The 22824-nt window shown below is 33.1% G+C and overlaps 2 protein-coding genes across 2 annotated transcripts in view; one reads left to right on the top strand and one right to left on the bottom strand.

Moving 5' to 3' along the window:
* Nucleotides 1–5085: 5085 nt before the first annotated feature.
* LOC145335233 (protein Skeletor, isoforms B/C-like) overlaps nucleotides 5086–22824 on the top strand; it is a 111557-nt gene continuing 93818 nt past the window's right edge. Inside the window, exons 1-7 of the mRNA XM_080180967.1 lie at nucleotides 5086–5184; nucleotides 5697–5774; nucleotides 8584–8646; nucleotides 9870–9951; nucleotides 10599–10653; nucleotides 10956–11006; nucleotides 16097–16174. Coding sequence (XP_080037093.1) covers nucleotides 5133–5184; nucleotides 5697–5774; nucleotides 8584–8646; nucleotides 9870–9951; nucleotides 10599–10653; nucleotides 10956–11006; nucleotides 16097–16174 — 459 coding nt within the window. The 5' untranslated portion in view covers nucleotides 5086–5132. The remainder of the gene's footprint in view (nucleotides 5185–5696; nucleotides 5775–8583; nucleotides 8647–9869; nucleotides 9952–10598; nucleotides 10654–10955; nucleotides 11007–16096; nucleotides 16175–22824) is intronic.
* On the bottom strand, nucleotides 19051–21952 carry LOC145335446 (uncharacterized). The gene is made up of 5 exons (XM_080181192.1): nucleotides 21557–21952; nucleotides 21291–21430; nucleotides 20944–21172; nucleotides 20167–20718; nucleotides 19051–20070 (listed from the first exon to the last, which is right to left on the bottom strand). The coding sequence occupies exons 1-5, from the start codon at nucleotides 21816–21818 to the stop codon at nucleotides 19448–19450; spliced, it is 1806 nt and encodes a 601-aa protein (XP_080037318.1). The 5' UTR covers nucleotides 21819–21952; the 3' UTR covers nucleotides 19051–19447.

Genomic DNA, 22824 nt, shown 5'->3' with positions numbered 1-22824 from the left:
TACCGGCTATACCCCCAAAGGCCTCTAGGGGCCCTTTGTAGTTTTAAAAAGTAAAAGTTTCGACAACCTTCATATGTTGGCACTGTTTAGCGAAACTTAAAAATATTTAAAAAAAATTTTTTTTCCCTACAACTGCAATGTGAAGGGGACCATGTCAGTTCAGCGGTTAGCGAGATCCTTCGGTACAGACAGACAGACACACACACTGTTTCTTTTACTTTTATTTAAGGATGATTATCTAAAAAGTACTTTTAAGTAATAAATATGCAAGTGAAAGAAATATCTTTTTTTGTGGTTTACAAACATATTTTATCTACAGGGTGATCACAAAAAATATACAACACTTTTTCATTAGTAGCAAAGTGTTCGTCAGTTAGTTTGTACGAAACGGAATTTTCTCCGCTACTATTCAAGATAGACGATGGAATAATTTATAATATAGATTCTCTATGCCGATGAGCACCCGCTTTATAATTTACTTGGTACGTGTGTGTGGTACGTCGGTCATGATATTAAAAAAAGATTTTCTATATATTTTTTTTTATTTTTGCTTCGCTAAATAGTGATATTTCGCTTTTCGCGGCCATAGTAAAATTAAAAGTTATAGGACTAAACTAATATTATGGTTTTTATTTTATTATACGTAGAAAATTATCTATAGTGCGTTACGATACATGATTTTCAGTATGGCTTTGAACCGGCTCCAATCTGGCGGATTTTAATCGATTTCGAAGTCATACTGGATAGAAAATTTAAAAAGTCCTCAGCGAAAAATGCCTTATTGTATTAAAAAAAGCAATTTTATCGCGAAAATGCCAATTCCAAAACACTTCAAAGATTTTTAAAAGCGAAGCTTTTCTATAATTAGGGTCGGTCCGTCCGTACGTCCGTCCGTACGTCCGTCCGTCCGTCCGTCCGTCCGTCCGTCCGTAACGGATAGCTTTTTTCGTTAATTTAGGCATGTTAGAAATGTCCTATCGATTTCAAATTTTGCATGGTGATTCCTTTAATAGTTAGGTACGACTTAGAAAGCGTAGCAACTCTATAATCATCACCAAAATGCCCGTACGTCCATTTTAAACATGTTGATTTTTTTACTTTTTTAACAACAAATTTTTATGTGATCTAATCATCCGATTGATCTGATTTTTGGTGTATTGATTTCTGGGACAACAAAGTATAATTTAATAAGCGAAGCAACTCTATATTCAAGTCCTAAAAATGTAAGTATGTCCATGAACATTATCCTGAATAAAGCAGTTTTTCAACCAATTTACTTACAATTTTGCTTTGACTCTTATACATATACATATATTATGATTATTCAGTTGTTCTGACACTATACACGTGTTAATGTCCGTTTGTCCTACCGTTTCGCTTTTATGGATGTTGTCATCCTTGTTTTTGTTAGGAGCCCTGTATTTATTTTATACATATATATATTTCATGTAAATACAATTTCTTTTTAAGCCTTGAAAAATGTTAAGATTTCACTTCATATTAATCAGGGTTGCAAGGAATGGTCAATGGATGATAGAATAATTTTCTAGTATGATTTCGAAATCTATATATATCCGCTGGATTGGAACCGGTTCTCAGTAACACTTATAGTATCGTTTTATGGACAATTTTCCAGCTGGCTTTAATACGATGCAATAAATAAATAATAGGAATAAATCAACCCTTTGATTGCACGACCTTTGACTGGAAGTCCTAACTGTTGCGCCTGTTTTGGGCCATGTCGCGTATCTGACGCATTATGACGCGGTTTGGGCTAGTTTCGAACTCATAAACTTACTCAATAACGAAAGGACACGTGTTGCACTATACAGAATACGATACATGTGTTTTCATGAAGCGATCAGCTGATATTAACTATCCACTAAGCCATGTTAGATATTAAATATGCTTATGTGTGCGTAAAAGCGTAGTAAGACATTAGATATTGCGATATAAAATACTAATTTTCAATATTTGTACTTATCAAACATTGTACATTGTACGATGTACAAAAAACGCAATGTCAAACCTAAAAAAGAAGGTGTCCTAACTTTTAAAATTCTTTTAAATAGCTAGTCGGTGTTTTTAGTAAGTAGTAGATGTAAAATGATCCATAGCATTTAGATATGCAATCGGTTTTTTGTAGACCTCTTTTTTTGAAGTAATTTAAGTTTTAAAAAAAATAAGTTGGTTTTAAGGTAGTAAAACGCAAGAAAAAAAGAAAATTGCCATTATGAACAAAAATAGCAAGATCTTTAATTTGATACCTTACTTTTTTTTTTATTTCTGTAGAGTAATTATTTTAAAAATATATTTTGTTGAACCCCGTTTAATCAAAACTTTGAGCTTTGGGAGCTCATCACGAATGGGTTAAAAAAATAACAAAAGTTAGGACACCTTCTTTAATAGTTTATTTCTACTATCGGCTACGCCCCTAGAGATTTCTATGCGCACTTTAGGGAAAGGAGAAAGGTAAGTGTACCCTTGATTTTAAAAAATGTAAAAAATATATGGGGGGTGGGGCAGGGGTTGAGCAGACTTCTGGAAAGGAAAACCATATCTGTTAAGCAGTTAGAGAGATCCTTCGCTACAGACAAAAAGACATTACTACTTTATATTATGGGACATAACAGTAATAAGTTTTATATGTTGCTAGTAAAATTGGCGGCACAGATTATGACGTCAAAAAAATTAACCAATTAAATAAATTTTACCATTGGTCAATTACAGTGTATACTGGCCTCTCATTGGTTAATTTTTTTGACGTCATAATCTGTGCTGCCCCTTTTATTAGCTTCTACAAACTGTATAATTCTTGAAGATTGTTATTATATAATTTCATGCAATTTTGCGTCCATAAGTCATAAGTCATAACCATCAAGATGTTTAGTCATGTCATAATTATTTTAACAAGGACTGCTATGTCCAGTAGCTTATAACAAAGAATATTATATCCAATAAAGTCTTTTGAAATTATATCAAATCATATGAATATGCATTGAAATGGCAAGCAACCATTTTCTTGACACACGTCCACCCATACCACCTGCGGGTAGATTAACAAGGGAGGAAGTGGACATTGGACTTTAATCAATATTGAATTTTATCAATACCGACATAATACCGGATGGACCATTAGAGTAAAACACTAGAGTGGGAAGGGGTTAAATAACTGTATTTCCTCATCACAATAACCTTGTACCGACTCTCAATTGGGCCTTTGAAAATCAGCCAATGGTGTCGGGAATATTAACACAGCCAAGTAGAAGAAAACAATTTGCAAGCAGACGAAAAAATTCATTGGAAAAGGTGGGAGGAAGTTATCTGTATATACATCTATACTTTACATCTGTTGATGGACGTATTCCAGGATATAACCTAATCATAGAGCAGCTTCGCTTCTAACATAATTAACTAAAAACAGAGAAGAAATTATTAAGGTCAAAAAGATTATGTTTTGAGAAAATATGTCAAGTTGAATGTTTGTATAGTTTATGGTTCAACGATAATTGTTCTTCTATTTGAACTCAGGGTGATGAAGGAATAAGACAAGGGCCGATAAATTGATCTAACTTTCCAATGATGATACACAAAATTACCTATTTTGTAGAGTACAGTAAAGCATTATTAATAAAACACAAAATACATTAATTTTGTTGATCAAATTTTAAATGTTTGATGTATTTTATTTTAAAATCTTCAAATAAACAAGAAAGCTACGGCATTACTCCAATTATAAAGAAACTATGCTTATATAAACCATGAAAGAGAAACCCTAATAGAATTTTTATTTTGTGAAAGGAAGCAGAATATTATATTAATAAAATAATCAATTCTAAATTGGGAAGAATTTATAGCTTATTTTTCAAAATGCGCTGTTACTCGAACTGTTTGATTGCACGTTTGTCTGAGAAGTCCTAACTGTGCATGGTAATGGGTTGCGCCTGTTTTTTTGCTAAGACATTCCCCCAACTCTAACTATTAATGGCGCGCACCTGACATTGTAGCAGAAGGTACCATATTTAACTTCTTTAGTTATGACGCGGTGTTGGGCCGAGATTCGAATCTATCACCTCCCTGACGACGAGCCTCATCGGAACATCACTGCAACAAAGTATTAAAAGTTGTACTAAGAAGATCTAAGAAATATAATGTAATGTAAAATTATATTAAAGATATTCTTTTTTCTCCAAATATTAATATTCATATGTTTAGAAAAGTTTGTTTCTAAGTAGATTTTGTTGTTATGTTTATATTTGCTTTGACGTCATTCCATTAAGATTTGGATCAAATGTATATCAGACAAATAAGCCCTGTATTTCTGCGCCTGATTATGAGCCAGGTCGTTAAGTGGTTTTCTCGCATTCAATCGAATCCGGTGGATAGGAACCGGTTCTCATCCATACGAATAAACTATGTCTAGCATCGTATTATAAACCGCTTTCTACGAATATATAAATGTACAATCATAAAATTAAAACTAGTTTTTTTAGCCCGTGCCTTCGGCACCTCGGGGCTAAAAAAAACTGGTTTTAATCTAATAATTGTACATTCTATATCCGCGGAAAGCGGTTTATAATACGATGAAAGAAATAACTATTATTATATTTGTATGATTTTATGATTTGCAATATAAGGCATTTATCTAGCATCAGCGGTTTCCCTCAAATTGCCCAGTCGACCAAAGACCCCCTTATTTTGAAATAAATTTAAAATAATGTCTGTTTTTACTTTTAGAAAATGTTTGGTTAGGTTAACTTGGGTACAAGGTGGCTTGCAGGGTTAATGCCTTCCAGAAAAGAAAAAAAATCCAACTCTCTCCTTTTATTGCAATTTATTTAAAAATAATGGCGAGGGGGAGGGGCACTTACACCAGAATATTATGTTCTCTGATAACGATACCTCCTTCAAACCCATTTACCCCATCCCCTCCCTCCTACTGGATAAACGAACTGACCAATAAATAACAGGGGAAACTGCAACCTTAATTGACGACAATATTTCCACTGTCATAATATCTACGTATATTCTGCATCTATTTCTGTTTCTCAATTTTTATTTAACAAAGATATAATTGTTTTTTTCAGATAAAATGACATATTATATTACCAGTATATGAATTTATATTAAAAATGAATTCTATAGGAATATCAACGTGTTTAAACGTCCTAGCTTTATTAATAGGTAAGTGTTAGAATATCATAAAAAATCAGAACTCAGCAGCCATGTCTCAGCCGCCTTTAAGTCTTAGATAAAAAACAACCTGTTACAATTAAAAAAAATAGCTGGATAAACCTAATCCAAATGAGGCAACTCCTCTTAATTTTTTTTCGAAGCACGGCTGACGAGCCCTGAAAAAATAACCATGTGTAAAATGGACCTATCTGAATAGTACCCAACTATTACAGGAATCTTCATGCCAAGTTTGAAATCTATTATGCCTAAATTAATAATCTGATCTATCCGGTACTGACGGACAGACCATAAATTTATAATATACTCTAGTGGCGTGCACAGCAATTCACCACGGGTATGATAATCTACAAAAGGGGAAATTTTGTTTTACATTATTGGGAATGTACATCAATTTATCGGTCATTGTCTTATCCCTGGTAAGGTGGCCTAAATGTCAAAATTAAGGGGAGTGTCGACACCCCCCTACCGCACGCCACTGACGTAATCGTTTCTTATTGCAGGTGGAGGTGATTGTGGTGAAGGTGATACTCTTGGAGTTTACATTGGATCCATAAGGGAGCCTGGACAACTATTATCAGGCAGAAATTCAACAAATAATTAAGTTATCAGTTATCACAAGTTATCAAACGATCTTTGGAGTGGGGGGGGGGGGAGAAATAAGCAGGGAAGAAGGGGACATTGGGTTGTTTATTACAATAGTCCCAAAAGTTTAATGATAATGTTATCTTATTTTTTTGGCCTATCAACTTTGGGGACCTTTATTGAATATAGATTGGTTGGTTGGTTTCAACCACTAATTGTAATCTACAAGACGGGGTAATTTTGTATATCTTTACATCAATTAATCGGCCATTGTCTTATCCCTTTTGACCCCCTGGAAATATGAGACTTCAACAACATTTGGAATTAATTAATGAGAATGAAATGAGAATTTAACCATATTAAAAGAATGAATATAAATAACTTGGATAACCACAAAATTACTTTTCAATGCCAGTAAAAATTCAAATTTGTCATATGGACTAAAAAGTTCAATTAACATTGAATAAGAAAGAAAAAAACGTTGGGGGGGGGGGGGGGGGGGTAGAAATGAAGATAGATAAAGAGAGAAAAAGATATCAAAGTGTAGACTTAAAATCACCCCTTCCTTATTACTAAATTAATTTCAATTAGTATCTTTTATATTTCTTTTGGTTTAGTTAGGTTATATTGGGTACTGGGTAGTCCCGCAGGGTTATGGCACTGGACTTACTAAACCCTCTGGATAAGAGCTCCTCAACGGGGTTAAGCTGGCAAAACTTATTTTTTATTTATTTAAAAAAACGGGAGAGTGGTTCAATGCTCGATAAATACTATAAGGGATAGAACAAAAGAAAATTTGAATTTTGGGAAATAGTCCCTTTCGTAACATCGCCCCAAAAAATGGGGCGATTCGTCGTATTTTTAAAATGGCTTTTAATAGGTTATTTTAGGTTAGGCTAGGTTATATTGGGTTAAGTGATTGCCCCACAGGGTTAGGTAATTGGCCCCGCAGAGTTAGAGCCCCCCACAGGTGCTAGAAATAGGAGAAAAGCTACTGTGAAAAATATGAAGAATCGCCCCATATGGTGCGATGTTACGAAAGGGACTATACCCGAATTTTGTTTTTATTTTAAATTTTACAAACGAATAAGTGTTTTACATTAAAAGATTAAGTCTTAAGTATAAGTGTTTTCAATATATATAATTTTCTAAGTTCTACTTATAGACAATTATGTTTAAATTTTCATGTTTTCTTATATCAACATAGGTTTGCTTAATAAAGTTATTAGTCTGACACTGTTAGTAAGGGTAGAAAATGCATTGGCCCGTAAAAAAGTCAATGCATTTTGATATCCATTACTATTGAACCGATTTAGTTCTATTATTTAGAGAATGTTTACATATATCCTGATATGGTACAGGCTATTTTATTTTTAGATTCAAGTCCTTTATGGTTTGGTTTTAGGATATTTTAAAGCCAATCCTACTCCATTTAAGTACTGTACCTTGATGCCAGGGTCGCAACCACAAGTACTTTATAGTCGATTTATAATGGTAAATAAATCCACAACCTTATTAAACTTGGAGATTCGATTTTGAGTTTTTATAATTAAACGTCAAAATTAATGGAAAACGTTGAAAACAGATTAAAAGATACAAAATTTGGATTACGTAGAAATCTTTTGTACAATATAAACAACTAGCGGCTACGCCCCTAGAGGCCTCTAGTGGCACTTTAATTGTTTTTATTTATATTCAAAATATAGCTATTTAACGCTTGACGTTTATTTTTCGTTGAACTCTCTTTCTAAAATCGATAAATTTAAAAAAAAAATTTAATTTCTCTAGGGAGGGTGGTGGTACCCTCCCCCAAAATAGTTATAAACCTTCCCGGGACATATGGGAATATACCCTGTTAAGGAGAACCCGATCGGTTCAGCGGTTAGCGAGAACCTTCGCTACAAACAAACAAACAAACAGACAGACAAACAAACAGACAGACAAACAAACAAACAGACAGACATCGTTCTACTTTGTATTATAGATAGGAAAACATTTTTTTTGGTACAGGTGAAATTCACGGTAAAATGTTCATAGTAACAAATATATTTCAAGTGTTTTTTGTTCAGAGAAGATTTTCCTGTACATCATTGGATCTTTGATATTCCAGATTTTTTTTAGAGGACTTCTTATGCCGCTTAACATGGTGTGCGGGCATGACATGTATGTTAAGCTGTTTGGCAGCTAGCAGCCTTTAGAGTTAATAGGTATTTTGAGTTAATCGATACCAGGAACTTTATACCGTGAACTGCACTAGATCCAATTTTGTATTGTTCAAAGGAGCAAAAACTGTTCAATACATTGAAGCAGGTTTCAATCTTCTTAAGTGAAATAATAGTTTTTTTTGTCTTATCGTATTATAAACAGCTTTTTGCAAATATCAAAATGGTAGTATTATTACAATTTTCATTTCAATATTCGTAGAAAACTGGCTATAATGCGAAACAATACATGATTTTTCAGTATGTCAGAGAAACGGTTCTAATCCATATTAATCGGTTTCGAGGTCATACTGTTAATAAATATAGAGGAATATATCCAACTTCCCATAAAATTTTTAGCTCCCGATTTTGGACGATTCCCAATCATTAAAAACAAAAGTACCCTTAATATGGTCCTACAAAAGTTGCTAAAAGTGGTTCGTAATGAATAGTAAGTTAGGGGGGAATGACTTGGCCCATAAACATCAACAATTCAAGACAATTAAAGACATGGTAAAGTGTCAATAGCCATGGCAAACTTACAGAGTAGCTTTGCTGCTACAAAAAGAATGAAAAATAAATATTTGTTGATTTTCGTCTTCAGGAGATGTTTTCGCAGTAGACAAAAACACAATTCTATTAAACAATCTTAGAGGATTAGAAGATGGTAAATAAATAAATAGATGGATTGATAGACAAATAGATATTCAGACAGATAGATATATAGATAAATCCTTATAATATAGTAACACGATGTGTGTTTGTCTGTGTGTTTGTACCGAAGGATCTCGCTAACCTCTGAACCGATCAGGTTCTCCTTTACAGGGTAGCTTCTCATAGGTCCCAGGAAGGTTTATAACTATTTTGGAGGAGGGTACAACCACCCTCCCAAGAGAAATCGCCTCTAGAAAAAAAATTAATTATTTTTTTGAACCTAGTAATAGTGTCTAACTTTTTATCTTTGTGACGTAACAAAAATCCATCTCTTTTTTATGGGTTTCCTTTCCCACCTCCCCTCTCATCCTTCCATTTTTGTTACGTCCCAAAGATAAAAAAAAACCTAGTAATAGTGTCTAAAACTAAAATAAAAAATGGGTTGGAAAGGAGTTGCACCCCCCTCCCCTTTTAAATGATTTTTTACTTAAAAAAGAAATTAAATTAAAAAAAGAGAGGCCTCTAGGGGCGTAGCCGCTAGTAGATAATAAAATATTCCATTTCCCATCTTGAGAAAATTTCCGAAAGGAATACAGATAGACTGATAATAAACTTTTACTAAACTATATTTCTGCTCGTGGGACCTATGAGAAGCTACACTATAAAGAAGAACCAGATCGTTTTAGCGGTTAGCAAGATCCTTCGCTACAGACAAAAAAAGCATACTATTTTATTTGATAGGATTAAACAATTATTGAAAATTATCAGGCAAACCAATAGATACACAGAGTGACAGATAGATAGATAGATAGTTAGTTATACAGATGAATAGATAGATAGGCATATAGATAATCAGAAATAAAGAATAGATAGACAAAAAGACAAGCAAACAAACACAGACTGATTAATAGATGAAAATAGCATACATCTCTAATTTAACTTCTATCTATTCGTATCTATCTATCTTTCTTTCTACTTGTTTATCTACAACATTCATATATTCCATATATTCATCTATCTTTGTAGTTATCTATTTTTTATCTACTTGTCTATCTATCTATTCATATATCTATCTATCTATCTATCTAGGTGTATACGTGTATGCTAGTACCCTGGATGAGAATGGGGACTATACAGCAGTTGGTTACCCGTTGGCGAATCTATATATCTATCTATCTATCTATCTATCTATCTATAAATCTATCTATCTATCTATCTATCTATCTATCTATCTAGGTGTATATGTATATGCTGGTACCCTGGATGAGAATGGGGACTATACCGCAGTTGGGTACCCTTTGGCGAATGCCAATAACGAGTAAGTTTGAAGACGAAGAAAGTCCCTCAATGACGTAATAAAAATCAGGGATAAGGAGAGGAGGAGTGGAAAAGAAAACCCCTAAAAAAGAGATGGATAATCCCTCGCTTTGATGACGTAACACGCAGATTTTTTAAGGGACTTTCTTTGTCTTCAGTAAGTTTTATCATTCGATATATTATTATTATTACTTGAATGTTGCACTAGATTTTTATGCATTCGGATATAGTGCTCCTCGCAGCTGGCTAAAATAACTATATCTCCATATACAACCCATTTCCTCCATTACCTCCATTACCTCACCTCCTTCTGGATGAACGAACTGACCAGTAAATGAGGTTCATATTAGCAGCCTAAATTGATGGCAAATTTTTCCCTGTTTTATCATCAAAAGAACAGCCACTCTATAAGTAAAATTTTCCATATCCAAGTCAGTTATCGATTCCGGGAAGATAGTATAACCAACAAACTAATATAAAGTAAGTTGTTGGTTACAACGGTTAGGTGTTACAAAAAATGATCTATTCTGATATAGCTAAACAAACGTCTTAGCTTTAATATAATTTTACTATATAATTGTTTATTGTAATTTTTTTCTATAATTTGTAAAGTATGTTCTTTTTTAATTTCTATTGATATTTTTTTAGAATTGAAGAGTTAGATTCAAGATTTCAAACGGCTGTAGCCAAATTCCCAAAGGATTTTTTGTCAACATAATCAAATAAATTCTTCATTTGTCTTAATGTGTTGAAATTCCCCTTTGCAAAAAGCAAAGGTGTGTTGAGTGTAATATTCAATTTCTGAGCCATTTAAAAATTCTGAAAAAATAGACCAATTTGGGTGCATTGGGAATTAAAATTAAAGGTTGAAAAGTTTGAACGCTAGTAGTTTGTAGGCAACAATCAAGATTTGATAAGGTTACCAAAACTTTGGGTACCACTATAATTTACAGTTCAATCCCATCCTTCCAAGATACTTTTGTTGACAAAAATTGTAAATAGGATGCTTCGATATTTAGCATTGACTGGATAGGTGTACTGAACAAGAAAGAGAAGGTAATAATTATTCTAGCGAATGGCTTCGCTCATAGCATCCAGGCTGACTTACCTTATTTGATATACTAGAGGCTACACCTCTAGGGGCCTTTAGAGCCACTTGAAGTATGGGAGGACGGGGGGAGAGTCGACCCGGCACTAGTTTTAAAAAGAACTAAAAAGAATTATATTTGGGGTTTGTGTTTTTCTGAAAGTAGGTTGGAGGTACCCTCCCTTAAAATATTTATAATTCGAAATGTCCGTGCTTCTATAAGAGACAAAAAGGGGAAAACGTGATTTTCTCGTCTCCTATACAAGATAAGAAGCTGAAACTTCTTGTCAACATTCCCATTAATACGGAGCATAAATAAGTTAAGAACATCCGTAGCGGTCTGACTGCTTTTGGGCAGCTTTTTAGCCGCTTTTATTTTTTACAACTGATTTTTCTCGTCTCCTATACAAGATAGTTGGTTGAAACTTTTTGACATCAGTCCTTCAATATTAGGGTGGGTCGATTTTGGACATTTTTTTCTGAGGCTAAAGCGGGGATCTGCACTCAATTTATATAGATATAATACACCTCTGGATGATTTAAAATTTATCCTAAGTCTTAAAACCGCTGACGACCAGACATTCAATTGTATAGCTATTTGTAAATGGGAGTCAAAAATTTATTGAATCAGAACTATGGCTTCATGGTGCTCCCTGGAAATGCCTTGAGGAGCTGAGTCAGGAACTTTTGTCCGTTTCAAAAATCTCGTTCCTAGCCTGAGAAAATCTAAAAAATCTCTTCAAATTACAAATTGGACAATTCTCAATAAACCTTTAAAAAATTTGGTTTTTTAGTGATTTCTAAGGCTAGGAACGAGATATTTTGAAACGGACAAAAGTTCCTGATTCAGCTCCTCAAGGCCTTTCCAGGGAGCACCATGAAGCCATAGTTCTGATTCAAAATTTTTTTTGAATGTCGTCTTTGCATACTAATAAGTAATGAATTATATTTTTAAGTGGTCGTGTTCTAAAACTCAATTTGTAAAATTCTTTTTCGGTCAGAAATGTTTTTAAGGTTAATTTTATCTGTTGCATATCCCCGCTTTGTCTAATTCCGATATGAACCCACCCTATGAATCAATATGGAGCATAATTAAAACATCAATACCGGTCGGACTGATTTTAAGCAATTCTTAACCGCTTTTACTTTTTACAACAGATTTTCTCTGATCCTACAAAAGTTACACTGCTGAAACTTTTTCCTTCATTATGCACAATAATTAGACATAAAATATCTATGGTAGTCTGACTGCTATTAAGCAGCTTTTTAGCTGCTTTTCTTTTTATAAGACATAACATTATTTTTCTAAGGTTTCGTGATTTAAAGTTTTTGCATATTCTCTCTCTCTCTTTCTTTTTTATGAAAACATAATCTGCTCATTTTGTCCCTTTTGTCTATTTCATAATAGATTTTGTGTTTCGCTACTCATGGATGTTGTCATCCTTATTATATCATAAACAGCCTAATATCATTAGAAAATAATCAGAATTTTAATATTATTTTTCTTATTATTTTTAGAGTTGCAATATGGCGCTTATTTTTGTTAAATATTATATTGGGAAATTTGTAAAATACAAAATATACGTTAACACAAATATATATATATATTCTTTATATAAGGCCAATTCAAGGTCATTTTAAGGATACACATTTTTATCGCCGCTAATTGTGGTGTGTCCGTACGTTCGCCGTACGGACCAGTCAACAGCAAACAAACATACAGACATCTTATTTCTTTGTAATATGGTATAGAACTACCGACTACTTTGTCCACTTTCAAATTAAGTTTAGCAAAAAAAGTAAATTAAATAGGAGGAGGTGGGAGAGGCATTTTTTTCAAGAGATGATTTGGACGGGGAGGGTGGCGGTACCCTTCCCCAAATTGGTTTATTAACTTTCCCAGGACGTGCAAGAAGCTTCAACATAACGGTCCAGTGGTTAGCGAGATTCTAAGCTACATAAAGACATCCTGTTACTTTTATTTAATGTTAGTAATGTTATTGTGGTAGGGTGAAGCGTTTCAACCCTACAACGCAAGTTCGATTCAAAAGAGCCCCTAGCCTTAAGGATTCTATCAATAAAGTACTACAAGTAGTTACTGTTTGAAAGATATATTTGAACTGAATACACATACAACAAGTTAATAGCTTATATACAAAATAGATTTCAAATGGGTTAGGTAGAGAAGGGGTGTAGAGGAGATGGGGGAGCCCCAGCCAGGTGAATAGTAGAGGGGTAGGCTCCGGTAGGGGGGTAAGGTAGACGTCCCCAGAAAAAGGGTAGGTTACTGGAACATGTAGAGGGGAGGGGCAACTCCCTCCCTTTATCAGCGGTGGATAAGTTGACCGCTTTCTCTGATGATCAAACAATGGCAAAATGGGCTGGCTAGAATTGTGATAAGCCGGGGATTAACGTCTTGGTTTTAGCGGTAGACACGGAGCATAGCATACTCTAGGAAAGGTCTATCCGTCTGTCCGACTACCACATTATTATTTGCTGTGGTTATTTTGGAAATGATTATGCAGAAAAATTAAAAATCCGCGCAAATCGAAACAATTACCACAATTGGTTTTGTTGGATGTAGATTTTAATAAATGTTACAATAGTTTTTTCTCGCATCGTATTATAAACAGCTTTCCGCAGATATAAGAATGTAGAATTACAAGATTAAAACCATTTTTTTAGCAACGAGATGCCAAAGGCACGGGCTAATTCGCATGAATATTTTCTCGTATTCATTCGAAACCGATTAATATCCGGTGGATTAGAACCGGTTCTCATCAATACAAAAAAAACTATGTATAGCATCATATTATAGCCAGTTTTCTATGAATATAAGAATGTACAAACATCTCAGGGCTAAAAAAATTGGTTCTATTCTTATAATTGTATATTTTATATCCGCGGAAAGCTGTTTATAATACGATGCTAGAAATAACTTTTATAATAAATCTTACAGAATTGAAAAGTCTAAGCATTACATTACTAAATATAGACAGGAAAATTAAATAATATTAGTTTTTATTTTTTTTTCTATTTTAATGGCCACAGGCCGAGCTTTGTACCAAAACGGGATTATTTTATGATTATTCCTTTCTTTCATGGCTCGGCAGACGCGCCTCAGGAAAATCAATCTTGAACACTTTTAAAGATAAGTTGGTATATTAACCTAACCCAAATATATATATTAAATTGTTATTAAAACTTTAATTTTTAATCTTGAATAATTTCTGTAAAAGAGATAACTAATTAAGCCTTATAGATTTATAATAGATTTATAATTTAATCCGGATTCGAACCCAAACAATATTTATGTAACTAAATTTATTTCCATTTAAAAATAACCAATTATAAAGTTATTGAAAAACATGAAATCATTTTTATTACCACAATTATCTTCTTATCAATTAGTAAAGATTATTAATATCTCTGATAATTAATTACAAGTTACCTTATGCGTTTCTTGGAATTTTATGTTATTTAACTCAGTTTTGCCTTAACTCAATTAATTATTTTGTGGCGCATTTTCTCTATGAATAGGATATGTTCGACTCATAAGGAAAAAGGATAAGAGGATGAATACTCACCCCCTTTTCGTGGTAAAATACTACTTCCCGATCCCTAAATTTTTAAAGAAAATTTAGCAGACAAAAAGCAAAAACCACAGAGGGCTTTTTGTATGTCAATCATAAATAATAATGTGAATAAAAAGAAAAGCGATATTCAGCAAACAGCCGGGAGCGGTAAGAATCAGCTGAATATTTATTATGAAAAAGTTCCCCCTTTTTAGAAATGGAAGGATTCATCTTTCATGCACAAATCTTTTAAAATAAAAATAAATTATATGTAATTTTTAATAAAACATTATATATTTATATTTAATAGAAAAATTGTATTTTTAATTCAAATATTATATTCTAATTATTAAAACTTTACTTATAAATTTTGTAATCCTCCCATTTGAAAAGAGGTGTTATAGCAATAAAATTTAGCGCGGAAACTGCACTGATTAGGCCTCTGGGCCCACTGCCTATTTTCGGCTTCTAGTTGCTTCGATTCCTCTCTTTTATTTTTTTCTCTATGATCGACTGTTGTTTATATTTTTTTCTCTCGATAATATCTTTGGCAAGAAATCTAATTATGCTTTCATGCAGGGCTCGGCAGCCACAAAGCTAAACCTTAAATTCAAACCCGTTTGGGTACTTTGAATAAAAAACAAAAGACTGAGGGATTGTTTTATTTGGGTCAGTTTTAGACTTCCAGCTGATTAATCAAGGTTATTTTTCCTTAGGCTTTCAGGTGGCTGACGCTTGGCTGCCGAGCCCTGAGCTGGATCTTTAAATCATTTAGTGGTGAGCCAGATCGAGGTGAGCCGAGCCGATCTGGCTCACCCCTCCGGCTCACCCCGATCTGGCTCAACACTAAAATGATTTAAAGATCCAGCTTTGCTTTTTAGTCATTTGTTTTGTTTTTAAGGACCTCTAAAACAGTCTGTTTGACAGGCTAACAGACAGACAATTTGACAGTTAAACAGATGGACAGACACACAGACAGAAAGACATATTGATAGACAGATGAACAGGCATACGGACAGACATACATACAGACAGAGAATCCGAACTAGAGACGGACAGATAGACAAACATACAGACATACTGCCAGAAAGACAGAAAGGCAGACAAACACAAAGTCACAGAAAGATGTACTATTTACAGACAGATATGCAGACGAGAGACAGACTAACAGACAAATAACCTGTTGTAGAGTTGCTGATACTTTATTTCTCTTTTCTAACCACATATCATTTATTTTTCTCGTATTCATTCGAATCCGGTGGATAGGAACCGGTTCTCATCCATACGAAAAAACTATGTCTAGCATCGTATTATATCCAGTTTTCTACGAATATAGAAATGTACAATTATATGATTAAAATCAGTGTTTTAGCCGGTGCCTTCGGGGCTAAAAAAACTTGTTTTAATCTTTAATTGTACATTCTATATCCGCGGAAAGCCGTTTATAATACGATACGAGAAATATTTATTTTTTATATTTTTAGAAAATGTTGGGGAGAGTGTTGGTGTCAGATCAAGTAAAAATGAATATGCCAAGACCTAGAAAAGTGGGACCTTTAATTGTAAGTATTCATCCTATTTAGAAAAGTACAATACTCTGTTTTTCATACGAAAAGCGTGTTCTATAAAGCTTTGGGCTCAGATAATAACTTTCTTTCTTTATTGGATCGGTCACATAAAGTAACAGGATGTCTGTTTGTGTGTTTGTATGTTTGTTTGTATGAAGGATCCCACTAACGGCTGAACCGATAGGATTCTCCTTTACAGGGTAGCTTCTCATAGGTCCCGGGAAGGTTTATAACTATTTTACCTATAGAGACTTGAACGCAACATTCCAATGTATCGTAGAGTCTTGAAAGCAACATAGATAGGTATCGTATTATTTAAAAAACAAAACATTTAAAGTGCCATTAGAGGCCTCTAGAGGCGTATCCTCTAGTGATTTGATAAAGTATCCAAACCTTTTATTTTAAATTTTTATCTTTGCTATTAAATATTGAGGGGGAGGGGGAAGATATGGTATTAATATTATGATTTTTATTTACCCTTTTGTAGAAATTTGCCTATAATACGATACGAGACATATTAATCAGCTTCGAAGCCATACTGTAAAAAATGTGTAATTTCGTTGTTACTTCGCTATTTTAGTCATTTTTTTTATGATTTTATGCAGATTATTCAAATTGTATTTTGAAGAAATTGAGAATTATTCTGAACAAATGTTTGTAAATATTTTGAACACTTTAGAGTAAATAGATGTTTACAAAGCATGACCTACAGACTGACGGAACAAGTAAATAATACTCTGGAATTTGCAACAAAAAAAAACAGCTGTCTAGCAAAAGCAGCCGTGAAAATCACCTTTCCAAGTAGTGTTCAGAACTGGCTCACATGCGGACGCCGTACGGACAAAAGTGAATATAGAGCAATTTCTCTATTTCAAAAAAAACTTGATAGTCAACTTATTTGCAGTATTTTTGTCTCATTCTCTTATTTTAACTTTTAAATGAAATCGAAATAATATTAAACAATGATGTGTCTACTAGATATTTTAAATATTAACTATTCTAAACCCTAAACGTATCGTATTTCGAGTAAATTTGAAAGGGAATTTAGACATATGAAAATATTGAAATTGGGGAATATTTATATACGTGTGCAGGAATTCTATTTCAAAAATAGGATATTAATTCCCCTCTCACTTCGTTCAAAAATACATCCCTATTTCTATTTTTCTAAATATTCAAATTTCTTAATATTTATATACGAAGTACTTGGTAAATAAATAGAAGATTTTGAAAAATAATAAATTTTTACGTTTTATATTTCTATTTCGAAATAAATCACGCAATCTTAAATTAAGTATGTTCGTTAAACAATTCCGAAATAAAATTTACTAGATATATTAGACTTTTAGGTTCTTTCTATGAAATTAATGTGATGACATAATTTCCTTACTCCAAAAAGTCTACCTGTTAAGAATACGACATTTTAGACGTCTTACTTTTTTCATTGCTTTTTTTACAGGGTAAAATAAAAATTCTTCCTAATATTAAAAAAGGATAATTTTGCATTACGTAAAAAAAGTATATAACGATAATGAAATATATTAAAGTTAACTTATAATAGTTTGTAATTGTATTTGTAACAATATATTTATAGATTCCCTGTTATTTGATATCATCCGTTTCCGGTGTATGCTGTTATATCAGGGATAAATATATACACAAAAATTCCTCCAACAAATTTTTATTATTTACCGTGGTCAAAACATATTAAAAAATCTTATTTTAAAAAATGTAAATATAACGAAATAAATTATATTGAAGTTTCTAATTACCCATGTACATTTCTACCTCGTGCACCTCGTGCACACACACACAGTTCTTCAGTCCTTATTTGAATTTCAGAGTGTATTGACACGTCATACTACGCGTTAGTTAGATACAAAGAAAAGTGAAAAATAATAAAAAATTAATATTCAATGTGAAAACTTCAAATGGAATTATATTAATACAATAAAATAAAGTGATAAATATTATTTGCATAGTTATAAAAAAAAAGAAGAAAGAAACAAAGTCTTAGTCAAGTGTCAACACAAGAAGATCTAATTCTGTACTGTCGTCCGAAAAAAATTATTGTAGTCTATTGTTTTGAGTGAATGTCATAAGAGTACTTACACGTCAAAATAATAGGCTATGTTTTCTATTTCGGAAGGCAGTACACATAATCATTTACTGTATATTAAGGTAAGGATTTTGTAATAATTTGTAAATATAAAGTGATAAGTCTGTTCGTTATAACTTAATTATTCTTATTTTGCCTTTTGGTAATTTCAATTTTAAACGCACAGATTTTATACTGTGAATAATTCGGCAAGCTCCATACTTTGTTTTTAATTATGTTTATTTTTTATTTTTTATATCGTTCCAAAATTACAAAGTATCGGGTGTGTTTTATCGATAAGTCTTACCTAAAAATATTGAATCCCTGTGTTCGAAAAGAATTTCCGTGCATTTTTTTACGTCGTTCAGAACGGCTCGGCTCCACATTAGGTTAAAGTGAGTTTTTACAGTAATAATATGATTTAACGGTCTATTTCCTTAAATTAAACTTAAAAACCATATGTTACCAAATATACACACATCCGCAGCCGTATTTCTAGATTCGGCTCCGCGTTTTTTTTGCGTTGAAACTCGGTTTTAAATGTACGCTCATATTAAACCTGATTATCAAGCTGTTTTTAAACAAATTTACTTACAATTTTGCTTAGACTCTTATATATTCGCATTCTGATAATTCAGTTCTGACATTAATGTCCGTATTTTTTTTACATTTTAACAACAAATTTTTATGTGACCTAATTATCCGATTGGTCTGATTTTTGGTTTACTGATGTTTGAATGTACAATAATATAAGCGAAGCGGCAAGTACGCATTTTTTATTTTTTTCCATCACCCTTTAATTGAAATTCAAATTTATTTTTGGATATTTAGTATTTACTTTCATTTGATGTCCAACTTATTTACTCTAGAACCTCGAGCAAGAGACCATCCACGCATAAAGACACAAGACAAGTATGATTTGAGTAATGTTTTTGGCTTCGCTACTTATTGATTATTCATCCTTGTTAAATTAAATAACAATACTGCCAAAAAAAAAATATATCAATAAACAGTTTTTTGGGTTTTATTACAACATTTATTTTATAATGGTAATGATACAGATATTTAAAAAACACAAAATTATTTCATTAAATTATTTGTTTTACTTTACTTCTACTTTATTTCTTTCCAACATAATTAATATGATAAACATATTTACAAGAATTATTTCACTTTTCCAGTTCCTTGGTTGCTGTCTTCTTGGTAACTTTTACCTGCCTATCCCAAAATGCTTGGGACTTCTTGGGGACTAGCTTGTTCATCTTCAAGAACATGATGGCGTGGATGGTTTCTTTCTCTAGGTTATACCGCCTCGATGAGTAAACTAATTTGAGGTGTGAGAAAATTCTCTCACACCTCGCATTAGAAACAGGTAAGTTGTTGAAGTTGGTCATCAAACTGACAAGTCCAGGTGGATAACATATCTTCTCTGCAACATGTTCATACCTGGCAGTAAGCATCCTGTGGGTTGCGGTCATTGCTCCTTGTTTGTACAGTTTCTGGCGTTCTTCAACATCGAAATCCTTGGACTTAGATTTTTTGACTTTCGCAATTTCCTCCTTTATCTTAGCGACTTCACGTTGGTAACCGTATGTCAAGGCATGCAACTTGGATTCTTCTATGTTACTCCAATCCTTCAGCCCAGCTTTCAGGTGTTTCTTCATGACGTCCAGGGGATCCTTCTGTTTGTCACGTTGTTCTTTCTTTTTCTTCTTGGCTGCTGCTTGAGCCTGAATTTCTTTGAACTCTTGTTGTTTGTTCCAAAACATCTTTTGGATGGGTGTCATCATGCCTGTAATACATAAATATAATTAATAAAAATGATAATTGAATTATTTAACTAATGTTATTATTATTATCTATTTTAATTAATATTGTATATCTTTACCTGTGGGAGGTGCAGTTTCTGGAGATTCGTACTCGTCACCTTCGGAATCCTCATTGTCGGCATCCGCATTAGCTCTACGCAGGTCGGCCTCTTCATCTGCCTTTTCTTCAGGACTTAGGTTGGCTCTCAGTGAGATTCGGTGTAGCCGTTCACCCAACAACCTACAATTTTTGGGTGCTTGTTGTAAAATTGTTTTTGCTTCATCCTGTGTCACCGTATAGCTTTGTGTGCCACTCGCAATCATTTCCAAATGACTGCGTGACAGGGGGTGTAGGTAGAGACAGACTTGCCATCCTGCATTAGTACGGACAATCTTGTTAACTCTCAGGTGAAGGAACTTGAATACACGTCTAGCGAATAAGTTGCCAGGCATACTTGTCCGTAGGGTAAAGAACACCGTATCCAGCATGGTGAACATCTGGACGATTGTGGCCTCATGGGCTTGTGCAGGAATTGTCAGCATGGTATCCACACACTCCAACACTTCCAGGACTTCTCTGAGGGCAAGAACCTGGTCAGGTGTTGGCCACAGATTGTCAAACTTCTTGTTGACTAAAATAAAAATTAAAAATTAAAAATTAATTCTATTGATATATACAGTTCTAATTTTTAATTAAGGGAACGAGAGAAGAAATAATTTATTTAGTTTAAATTTTAATAAACTTCTATTTGTTACCTTTCTCTTTTGTTTAATTAAGGGACAGAGAGAAATTTAAATTGGTAATTTTGTTAGTTTTAAATTGTTGTTAAAATTATAATTAACTTTTTTGGGTTTACCTTTCTGATCCTGCACGGATTTTTTCACCTTCTGAAGTAGTGGTTTGTTGTCAAACAACTCTAAGAACCGCTTTATCATGTTCATTCTGGAGCTCCATCTCGTCTCCACGTATCTGGTAAGCATACGTTGTCCACTCTCTACCAAAATGCGACGCAGCTTCTTGTTATTCATAATTTTACTGACCAGCTTTGCCAGGTTAATTATGGTTCTGTTGTACCCCTTCCCTTTCTAAAAAAATATAATATTTGTTAATTTTCACGTTTTTGTATAATTTATTATTTAACTTTTTAAGTTACTGTATAAGTTATTTAGTTGGTTCTATTAATCATTTAATTAATTTACTTACAAGTTTGGCAGCCTGCTTCAACGCCAACTCCACTTGGTGGTTGAGGCAAACACCTCCCACTATAAGTCCACATTTCTGCTCATCACATTTCATTGTTCTTTGGATGTTCTCTTCTATTAGTTTCCCGAAATTTGTGATTGCTGAAAAGAAATAATTTAATAAATTAATATAATTTAGTTAAATGCATTTCGTGAAACTACCCCTGTAAATCATTAAATGTAATTCATTGAATTTTTTGGGAATGAATTTAATTTAACTTTACTTACCCTCTCTTTGTTGTGGATCTTTGATGGCGATGGACCTGTAGAAAATCGCACTTGATATGCCGCCATCGCCGCCATCGCCTTGTCTTGTTCCTGCCAGGGTTTCTTCATCTCCATCCTGACCCTCACCTTCGGCTTCTACAACACCATCCTCAACCTCATCTAACTCTTCTATAAACAAATCCAACGGGATTTCATCTTCACTATCAGCCTCAGGTGTGTCTTCCTTATCACTATCATCATCACTGACTCCCTCATGGTTCATGAAACTTGTATACTCTGTGGGGGTTTTCCCGTGCTCTTCATTGAGTATCTTGACGGACTAAAGAATGAAAAATAAATTAATGATTTACTTTCTAATGGTATTGTTTTATAATATTAATTCTCGTATTCATTCAAATATTCATCTAAAAAAACTTGTTTTATCTTACAATTGTACATTTTACATCCGCGGAAAGCCATTTAAAATACGATGCGAGAAAAAACTATTAAATAGTTATGATTTTATAATTATAATTTATAATTTTTCATTACCTTTACACAGTTGGCAGCCGAGTCGGATGTGGAGCTGAGAAGTTGATAATGCTCAAGCCCAAACGTTTTCAACAGTTCTTCGAAATATTCGTAGATGCTGCGGCCGGAAGCATCGGGTTTAGGCATCTAAACATAAGTAATTAATCAAATTATCATTTAGGTATTTGTGGTCATTCTAAATTTCTAAGAATTAATTTTAAACTTATACCTGTTCACAGGCGAGCAACAATTCTTTGGGACCGTCTGCATCGGTATAGTTTGCAGTTACTGAAAAATTAGTAATTCTTTTATATTATTCATTCATAATAGTTTACTTTACTTTATTTAATTCAGGTTATGTAGCTGCTGCAGTTGTAATTGCATTAATAAATAATAATAGTTTATTTATTTTATTTAGGTTACCTGCAATGAAGTCGGTGTGGTGAACATTGCCGAAGTCGAAGGAAAGGTGCACACCTGCGGAAACAAAGATAATATTGATTATTTAAAATAATTAAATATTAACATTTTTTCCGCAGGTGTGCACCTTTCCTTCGATTTCGGCAATGTACACACCCGCGGAAGTGAAGATAATTTAAATTAATTATTTGTTATTTCTTTCAGATTTTGAAATTATTTAGTAATGTTTTAGTTTATAAATTATAATACTTAATAGTTAATAGTTATTAATACCTTTATTTTCTAAAATCTTCTTGAAGGATTCCATGTAATACTTGTGCTGCCCCTGCAGCCAGTTA

The sequence above is a fragment of the Acartia tonsa genome, chromosome 13 (assembly GCF_053477335.1).
Source record: "Acartia tonsa isolate MP-2025a chromosome 13, ASM5347733v1, whole genome shotgun sequence".
NCBI lineage: Eukaryota > Metazoa > Arthropoda > Copepoda > Calanoida > Acartiidae > Acartia > Acartia tonsa.
Note: the sequence above shows the minus strand (reverse complement) of the source record. Positions and strands in the feature narration are given on the sequence as shown.